The sequence below is a fragment of the Amaranthus tricolor genome, chromosome 4, assembly GCF_026212465.1.
Source record: "Amaranthus tricolor cultivar Red isolate AtriRed21 chromosome 4, ASM2621246v1, whole genome shotgun sequence".
NCBI classification, from domain to species: domain Eukaryota; kingdom Viridiplantae; phylum Streptophyta; class Magnoliopsida; order Caryophyllales; family Amaranthaceae; genus Amaranthus; species Amaranthus tricolor.
The window spans coordinates 12131450-12142102 of NC_080050.1; the positions used below are offsets into that span (position 1 = coordinate 12131450).

At 28.0% G+C, this 10653-nt stretch overlaps 1 protein-coding gene across 1 annotated transcript; it reads left to right on the forward strand.

Moving 5' to 3' along the window:
• Nucleotides 1-2928: 2928 nt before the first annotated feature.
• LOC130809943 (LOB domain-containing protein 19-like) lies at nucleotides 2929-10289 on the forward strand. The gene is made up of 2 exons (XM_057675818.1): nucleotides 2929-3297; nucleotides 9525-10289. Exons 1-2 carry the CDS (start codon nucleotides 2950-2952, stop codon nucleotides 9912-9914), a joined length of 738 nt encoding a protein of 245 aa, XP_057531801.1. The 5' UTR covers nucleotides 2929-2949; the 3' UTR covers nucleotides 9915-10289.
• The last annotated feature ends 364 nt before the right edge of the window (nucleotides 10290-10653 follow it).

Here is a 10653-nt window from a genome sequence, read left to right on the forward strand (position 1 = left end):
TAAATAAAAACATAATCAAGTGAGATTTTATTTTATTAATCTCAATACAAAAATTATTAGTATTAAATTTTTATAATTTTTTTATTTTATATATATATATATATATATATATATATATATATATATATATATATATATATATATATATAAAAGATTGAAATCAGTGAATTTAACTGCTTGAAAAGTTAAATGTCACAAATATTTTGAAACAGAGAAAATATTTATTTTGTTTTGGACAACTTATTACTTTATTTTCATTTTCGGTTTTATTCTTTATTATTTTTTTGTTTTTTTATGTGATCCTTAATAATTTCTTTTACCTTTTAAAGTAATTTTTAATTAATCATACTTATTAAATACCCAACAAGGATTGTGGACTAGCTCAATTAGTAATTAGCTTATATTGACACTTGAATGTCATGATTTTAATCCTTCCCTCAATACATTTCATATCCTTTCCCTTCCTCCACCCTTATGATCAAGATACACGGTCATCTAGGTGCCTTTAAAAAAAATACTACAATTGAAAGTAGAGGTCACTTTTTTAGTGTTACCCGATGATATCTTTATAACCATTCATATTACAATGGAAAGATGCAATGGGATGGATAGAGAATTTTAAATTATTTTATTGTAAAACAAAGAGTAATACAAAAATTATAAGAATGGTTTGCTTCACGCAATAGGGTTTCCCCCTCTTGTGATATTCTCCTACTTGTCGTGACTTTAAAGTTTACTCCAATAGACCAACTCACGTTCATATATGTCAACATATTTATACACTCCATAACATAATTATTTCCTCCCTACTATAGTATTACTGTTCTATCTTATATTTCTATGAATGCTTTTACTTCTATACTCCATTATTTTAGGTTCTTGTGAGATCATCTTTAGGTCATCATCCCTTCCTTTTATACTTGGTCTCATTCATTATTTGGTGAACATGAAAAAATGATTTTTTTATAATTTTTTTTATGCCATTATAATGATGCAATAAGGTGTGCTTGTTAGTTCATATAATTAATTTATCTAAATATGCAGATAAATTTTAACAATTTATGATACAACTTGAGCTTAAGTCAAAATTAACTTACTATAAAATAAACTCAAAAACTACTAGCAATATCAAAATAACTTTCTAAAATGAAGAAAAATACAAAATCCAAGAAAATCACCAAACTCATTTAAACAAAATCACATTCTAAAATGAAGAAAAATACCAAATCCAAGGAAATCACTAGACTCATTGATGAAAAAGAAAATTTTGATACAAAAGTAAAAATTGATAAAATTTCTAATTTAGATTCACAACTCGAAAGATTTAAAACTTAAAATTATTACACCATGCTAAGGTGAATAAGTAATTAAGTGTTAGTGCAAGAGTTAAATCTGCATTTGATGAAGGTGATGTTAATCACTAAATGACTCAAGTCAAGGCACATTGAATTTTGAGCACTGTTGGGGGTGCAAAGGGTTGAGTGCATTAATTGTGGGGCTTCAAGAAAGTAATAAAGGGAGACTTTGATGTGCTGCTGATGGAGCAACAAAGAACAAAAAGATAGGAGTGCATGATGGATGCCTTAAAAAAAAAGAATGTGGTCTGAAGTAGCAATATTAGAGGAGTCAGTGAATGCTTAGGAGTAGGTGCTTATTTGATCACATATTGTGCTCGTTCGAGCATCGTAGTGAACGACCTAAGTTGAGTTTCTAGTTTTGTTTAAATTTAATGGGCATATTTAGGCTTATTCTATTATTTTAGGTGCCATTTAAGATCCCTAAATCTAGTTTAGACATAAGGGAAGAAAACTAATATAATGATATATCTCCAATTGTGTTTGTTAAAAAACTGTAAAAATATGATATTAACATAATTTATATATAGACAAACTAAATAAGACCACACTTAACTATATATGTTTACCTTTAAGATTGAGGATAAAATAATACAAACTTAAAGTGGTAGACTAATTGTTCTAAAAAGTTGTAAAGTTATGCACAAGAAGAATAGATAAATTAGTCCCTTTATTTTGGGGTTAAATATTTACCCCAGCCGAATGAAGAGAAATATTTTCTTCTTCTCCTTCAAAGTAAAGGACTAAAGGTTGACCATTTTCCTTTGAAAAAATTGGTATTAATAATCCAACCTTTCACATATTCGCTGTGAATAATTTCAACTTTATATTAATTTTTAATAATTTAATATTTACCCATAGTTTGCTGTCAGCATACTAATAGAATATGCTGATAGTAAACTAAGAGCAAATGTTGAATTATTATAAAATAAAAGGTTATGCAAATATATAATTAAGGTTAAAGATTGAATTATTAAAAATAATTCAAATTTGAGATTATTCACAATGGATGAGAGAAAGGTTGCATTATTAATATAAAATTTTATTTTCTTTTTCTTTCATCTTCTTCATACTATATTTTCTTCATCATTCATCTCCACTTTTAAATTTATCTCTAATTACCTTCATTTGTGTATTTTGTTTTTAAATTTTTTGTCAAATATTTATCCACAATTGTAGCATGCCTAATATAATTTACATTGAAATGAATCAAACAAAATGTTATTAAACATTATTTTAACTTATAGATTGAGTGTAAGATGATTTCACCTTTCTAAAATATTCACATCCGATCATAACATATTGTGTGGAAAAATGACACTATGAACAAGGCAGGTATAATGAAACAAAAATACTAAAAAATAAAATTGATTGACAAGTAATGAAAAAATAAAAACATTTGAATAGAATAAAAAATAATAATAAAAGAAAGTCATGTACTCGTGTCTCAAACCCATCAAGATTTAAGTACAAGTCATTAAAAAAAAGTTCAATTTCACACCATGAAACTTTAAGCCCCTTTAAATACCTACCAACATCGCCCATTTCCATTCTTTCACCCAACCTCTCTGAAATTTCTATCCCTTTCACAGAAATGAGTAATAACCAAAACAATCAACAATGGCAAGGATTAGGAAATAGGAACAACAATAATCACGGTCATGTGGGAGGAGGAGGAGGGCCATGTGGGGCATGCAAGTACCTAAGAAGAAAGTGTATTGAAGGGTGTGTGTTTGCCCCTTATTTTGATTCAGAGCAAGGCACGGCTCATTTTGCGGCCGTACACAAGGTATTTGGCGCTAGTAACGCCTCTAAGCTCCTCCTCCGCATCCCCGCTCATCGACGCCTTGACGCGGTTGTTACGTTATGCTATGAGGCCTTGTCTAGGGTTCGTGATCCTATCTATGGCTGCGTTTCTCATATCTTCACTCTTCAACAACAGGTTTTTTCACCTACTATAAGCTTCTTTATTACTTTCACTCTTTTTTTATTTGGGTTTTTCTTTTTTTTTTTTCTGGTTTTGAGAAAACTAGTTTAAGAGTTATTAAAAAATTATAATTGATATTAATAAAATTTACAATACGACGAATCTAACAAAATCTCATGTGACTATGTCTTTGACTTATAGATTAAAAATAAATTACATAATAAGAATAATTAATGAGTAGTGCTATAAAACAATTAAAACAAATAAGAGGGAATATAATTTTGAATTTGCACGGGATATTTAGAAAGGTTTTTAATTTTTCCTCCGCACTTATAAAAATTATGTGTATGTATGATCTTTTGAACATTCTTCATTCGGTTGATGACTATAACAATTATGTGTATGTATGATCTTTTGAACATTCTTCATTCGGTTGATGACTATAACTATTTTTTATATGACTCGTCATTTTTACCTTCATCATTATCAATATTATTTCAGAATACTCCACCACTTGGTCTAGTGGTTGATTATACTCAATTTCTCATTTTTGGTCTCAAAAGCCAATAGAGGAGAAGGGTTGTACACATGAATAAGCTACTTTGGTTAATTAGTCTAATGGTCTTAATACGTATTCGAACATCAAATATAAGATACTCACATTTATTCAAGATTTAAGTAATTTATATACAAATGATTTTATTAGGATTAATATATTTTATATACATTCTCAATTGATTATATATTAGAATTTATCATATAAGTAATTAGGAAATTATAAATTACGTCAACATCTTTTTTGTTTTTGAAAAGATAGGTCAACATTTTTTAATTATTAGATTAAATTGATTTAGGTGAAATGATTTGATCATTATAAATTAATCATAAGTTTTTGATGAGTATGATGCATATGATATTAGGGTTCCATCTTTTTATTTTTTTTTCCAAAAAACTATTTTTGTTTTTCTTTCATTTTTTTCTTTCATGAAATAATGGAGTACTCCTGATAAGAAATGAATACTGTTTGTGTAAGAAAACTTGTCATCAAACAAAAGTTAAGAGTGAATTTTTTTTAAAAGGGATGAGCATATAAACCAATTTTGTGACTTAAGAATCATGACAAAAGATTTGATGGTGACATGCAAAATTCCGCCAAGAGAACATTTTTTAGTACTAGTAACCAACAGTAATGTGAATCAAAAGAAGTTTAAGAGTTGGAATTTCAAGAATTTGTTTTAGGAAGCTTAATTGCTATGTTGGAAAGCTATGTATTTAACAAAATGAGATAAAGGTTAAAAACTTGTATCAATGAGTCCGAATAAATTGCAAAATTTTTTACCTTAAAATAAGTATTTTCATAAAATCAGTGGTAATTGATCATGTGCTTATATACTTTTAATTTTTAATTTGATACTATATACCATTGTATTTATACATAATTTAACTCTTTGGTTGACTCTTAGTTTCCTTAAATCTTCTACTTTCTTTTAGTAGTTGTTTGGTTGGTATGTTTTTGGGCAAGTTTAGCAAATGAAAATTACTTTGAAGGTGCAAAAATTCATACAAAGTGTAGGAACTTAATTATAAGGGGAAGCTTGATAAATACAAGCTCATTTGTCAATTATAATTTCTTATGTTCTATAAAAAAAAAAAAGAAAACTCTCAAAGTTTGACAAAGAAAATACTTTTCCCATTTTTTGTACTTATACGTAAACAAAGTTTTGTACTATTTATTATTTTATGAGATTTTATGTATTGCGGTTATTATACAAGAAAGAAAAACATAGTGATGTGAAATCCTTTTATATTTGTCTTGTATATTTCTATGATATCAAATTTTTAAATTTTTAATTGTGTTTAACTCTACATATAAACTATTTCTTAAATGCATTTTATTATCTAAAAAGTATTTAAGTGGAAGTCAAAAAAAAAAACAAAAAGCAAGTAACGTATAAAGAAATACTGTTCTCAATTTTAATCAAATTCGCGTGTCAACCAAGTATAATTCATGTGTCAACCAAAGAAGCTCTAATATATCTTGAATAATGCCATCTAAAAAAGATTATGTTATATTTAAAAGCAAGTATTTCAATTCAAATTAATTAATTTAATTTAAAAATTATAAACAAAAATTTCGAGAATAAAAAAGTTTGAGTCATTCTTAAATTTTGAATTTTAACTATTCAAAAGTGACAGTATAAAATTGAATTAAATTTAAAATTTGGTTTTTTGATTCAAAAAAAATAAATTATGAACCAAATTTAGGTTTCTAAATGAAAATATAATTTACAAAGCGCAATATTAAATATTTGAATAATTAAAATTGAAACATATACTATCATATGTACTCTCATACTCCTATTAATTAATTTTACCCCATTCTATTTCTAGTTAATAAGAGTTGCTACTAAGGTAGTTTAATTGAATGAGTGATTAACATAGTCTAAAACGTAATGCAGTTGGATAAATGAAGGAATTGGTTTTAAATCTCACATAAATTTTGGTTTGGTACGTTTGTTGTTTCCAAGATCATTAATGGGCAACGGATACATAAAACTCATACCTTTTACTTGTTTGTCAGCTTCTCCTAACCTCGTTTGTCTTGCACCATCAATAAATTTTAACTAAGGGTTATATAGAAGTCCTTCCATATGTCAAAACTAAATGGGAGAAACGAACAGAAGCGCAAATATTATTTCTAGTGTATTTTAAATTGGAATGCAGAATTAGATGGGATAATAAAATCAAAAGCAATTGGATGATTTAGATGACTGGGTCAGATAGAGAGATGATTAGTTTGTAGAAGAGATTAAAAGGAGAATGATACCATTCTAAAAGTAAATGATGTAAAATAGAGGTGTTTTAAACAGACCTGGTGATTTAAAATTTACTCAATCTTATAATCGAATTTGATTTGACTCGACTTCAAAAATAATTTACAATTATATAAAAAAACAAATGAAAACAAAATTCAATGTCAAGCTAACCCGAAACATCAGAACTCAACCTAATAGCTCAAATTGACACTTTTAATGCAAAATCAATAGAATAAACACAAATAAAAAGTGGTGCTAGTTGAGAACCAAAGAGAGAGTAAAAGTGGTCCAATGCCATTCATGATCAAATCGACCATACATTCAGTTTGTCAATATGTGATTATTTTTTGAGAAAATATACATCTCATTTTATAATTATATATGTCATATGCTCCTTATTTCTTTACGTGTCAAAAACAATTTATAAAATATTCCACTATATTTCCTTGAAAGGGACAATAATTTCCTTGTGTTTTCTAAATTTTATATCCTTCTAATTTCTTTACATCAACAAATTGATATGGAGCATATAATGGTATTACATTTCACAGTAAATTAAGTTTTCGTTTCCAACAAAAACGTAAAATACTACATTTGACGAAAGTCAAATCATTCCGTTTGTAAAATTAGATAGGAGGAAACTATTTACTCTTCTCTGCTTTGGGAATGCTCCTAAGGAGGTCAGAACTCACAAAAACTAAGAAAAGACGGTGGGTATAAAGTAGGGTATTCTAGGTATGAGCGTGAGACTATGTAAAGATAAATCGGAAGTATTTTGTTATTATTTTTTATCTTTCCTATTTACTTTGTTTCATAGTTTCTAATGCTATATTTACAAATCATAAAAATTTATAAATTACTTCGTACAATACACGAAGCTGTTAGTATAAAAATATACATAAGTATAAATTTTAAATAAAGATATGTTATTAGTATAATATTATAATAATTCTTATAAAATAAATAGAGAATTTTAGAATATATAAAAGTATGAAAAAAAATCTGATTGTTAATATAAATATTAATTAAAGTTATCAAACTTTTTAAAGCAAATCTACGTAATCTTTCAACAACGTTATCATGATGATTCTTTGTTATTCTCGAGATAATTTTTGATTAATATGTATCATTTGTTTCTTGTAAAAATATTTAAGAAATCAAAATTTTTAAAAAATAAACTTTATTAATTAGAAAATACTTCAAACATTTAAAAACTTATATATGTTCTAAGAAACTTTAATTACAAATCTAATAGAGCTTTTAAATTCAAAAATATAAATTTTCAAAAACGTTTAACAACACATATCTAATTGTGATGTATTACTTATAAATTAAAAAAAATAAGTTGATGTAGTAAGAATTTTTTTCATAACGTAAATCACTATAAGAATGTGATGTGAAATTTTATAGTCTTTTTATAAGATTATATTTTATAAGATTATATAATATAATTGTAAACCACCATAAAAATGTTATGTGTAATTTTTCAGTCTTTTTATATGAATGTATGATATGATATGATTGTAAACCACTATAAGAATGTGATGTGGAATTTTACAGTCTTTTTATATGAATGTATGATACTTTTATATGATAAAAACTATAAATGAAGATGAATCTAATAATATCTTATGTGAATATATCTTTTATATGTATCTCAAAAAAATTTAGTCTAATTTCTTTATTTTGAAGTAGAATATTCTAAAAGAAAAGAATATTAAAGAACAAAGGCAATATGTGTTAATGGAGCATTATAGATGACATATTTAAATAATAATAATAGAACTAACTTCCTAGAATAGACTAAAATAATACAACTAATTCTCTATTGAGGCCGTCTCATCGTGAGACGACTTCAAATATGTCAAATTTAAACTATTAAAAAAAATCGCTTTTTATAGAAGTGAAAATTAAGTATTTATTGATTTTTTTTCTTTTTTAAAAGTATTTTTACAAATAAATCTATTGTATAGATTGTCTCACGTAGATCCAATATCAGTTAAGTGGCTGAAAATAATAAAGGTGAATTTGCCATCCACAACTTTTAAAAAATACAGCATGTAAACCTAGTGGGGACTGACGTTAGATGACAAATCACCAAATTAAGGTTGAAAATATTTGAAAGTGTGATACTCCTTTGTTGCTTGCCGGAACTATCAAGTTATTATTATACTTAGTGGCTCGAGAACCCCTAATTAATTTATTCGTACGCGCTTACTGAGTAAGACGGAGTATAACTTTCTAATTGACTTTGTGACACCTTTGTTGGTATATTTATTGACAAAATGAAGTACTTATTAAAACTATAGTTTTTCTAAATAGCTAAACCTTAATTATACTTGATGTAAGAACATGTACAAAAGATTAATTAATTTTTTAATCTTCAAAGCTATAACATCTCAAATAGAGATGACAAAATGAAAAGTTGGATGCGATATGCCCTCCCCATACCTGTACCCACATAAAATTTTCATAATAGTGGATAGAATTTTCATAACCACGTCAGCCATTCTATCTATGCATTCAAACCTATTTTCACTCATTATGGCCAATTGGATATATTCATCATGGGCTGTGCCGTTCTTGAAATTTGTTGGGCCTTAGGCGAATTGTTAATTGGCGCTTCTATTAACTAAACTTTTAATATATATATATATATATATATATATATATATATATATATATATATATATATATATATATATATATATATATATATATATATATATATAAGGACATTTATTAATACTTGTATCAAAGTCTTTTGGTGCAAGTAAATCAAAACAAAGAAAGTTGTATATTTACAATTGAAAAATACAAAAAATGAAGAGCAACATAAATAAGATACTTATTTCAAACCTTGAAGAAAGAACAAATGAGAGCTCATCATATGGCTTGCAATTTGATATGTGTACATTGTACTTTTGAGATTAATCAATAAGAATTACTTTCTTTTTCATCTCTTGCACAATTTCTAACATGATTATCTCATAGCTCATCATATGGCTTGCAATTTGATATGTGTGCAATGGCACATAAGGGATTACTATTTGCATCACTACTTGAGGTGATCAATGTGGTACATGTAGGGTGTCCAGAACAAGGCAAGAATTATCTTGAGCTAGAAAAGAAGGTGCACAATAAGAGCCTTAATTTATGCCTTAAACGAGACAAGGATGGGTTAGAAGGTGCCTTGAAAGAGGCAACCAAACAAAGGAAGTTAGTAAAAGAGGAAGGCATGGTGTTCGTTCGAGCACCCTGGTGCAAGGCCAAATCCAACTTTTCTATTTTGGTCGATACTTGAGTGGACAAGTTCTCTATTTGTCAGGGTTTATTCCAAAGTAAAATTTTCAAATGTCACTAAATTTTAGAGATGTCAAAATTGAAATTCACCAAGTTGTTTTCTACTTGTATTTATGGTTGCAGATTATTAATATGCAAGCAGAATTAGCCTTTGTACATGCCAGGCTTGCATCCTTACGCCGCCTTCCGCCCACATTCTCCACAATGGATCACACACCGAGTTCATGTTGCATTGATCAATTCTCGGTTGCAAGCACCACCACCACCACTGCGCCCATTCCCATGCCTACATTTGACAGCAACTTCCCCCTACATTCAGTATGTTCCTTAGAATCGTCGTTAGCAGCAGAAGGACCCAATATAACAGCAGCAGAATTGCCCAGTTTTTGTAACATAACTGATACTTATCAACAAGATGATATGATTTTTGAGGATGGTGATCTACAAACATTAACCCGCGAATTTGTATCGAAGTTCCTTCCTGGAGTCAAGCTCAAGTCAGAGCCAAACTAACTAAGATTAACTTGGATAGTTACTATTTAAAGCGTCTCCGAAGAGACAATTTGATTAGTTATTATTGATTCTAAGATTTAGCTGAATGTTCTTCATTATTTTTGAGGGTTATTATTATATTATTATTATCTTCTGCTAATCTTTTGTAACACCAGTATAGTGATCTGCTGTCTAATTTGATGTGTTCTCCTAGTCACAAACTTGGTCAAAAGGTTCTACTTGAATGGCTTAATAGACACTCGGTAGAGTCTTTTGTGGGCTTAAATAAGTGTATTTTCATCGTTTGTATTTTGGGCTGTAATGTGGACCTATTTGATCTGGTGTAGAAGCAAGAAATGTTGGCCCGTTTCATAAACTTAAATGAATTGATGTTTTAATGTTCAACTAGGAAATCACATACTCCAAAAATAAAGTATCCAGTGTCGATTGATGAATATAGAACAATTAGCATGGTTGGTGCTTTGTACAAGATTGTATCAAAAGTTTTAGCATCAAGGCTAAAGATCATTTTAGCTCCACTTATTGATGAATTTTAAAGTCCCTTTGTGATGGAGAGATAGACACTAGATGGTGTCCTTATTGCTAACGAGTCTTTACGATGGTTAAACAACAAGAGGAAGTTAGGAGCTCTCCTCAAGTTAGATTTCAAAAAGGCCTACGACTCTGCTAAATGGTTTTCTTAAGACTAATAATGATGAATATGGGTTTCGATAGGTGATGGATCCGATGGATTATGGGT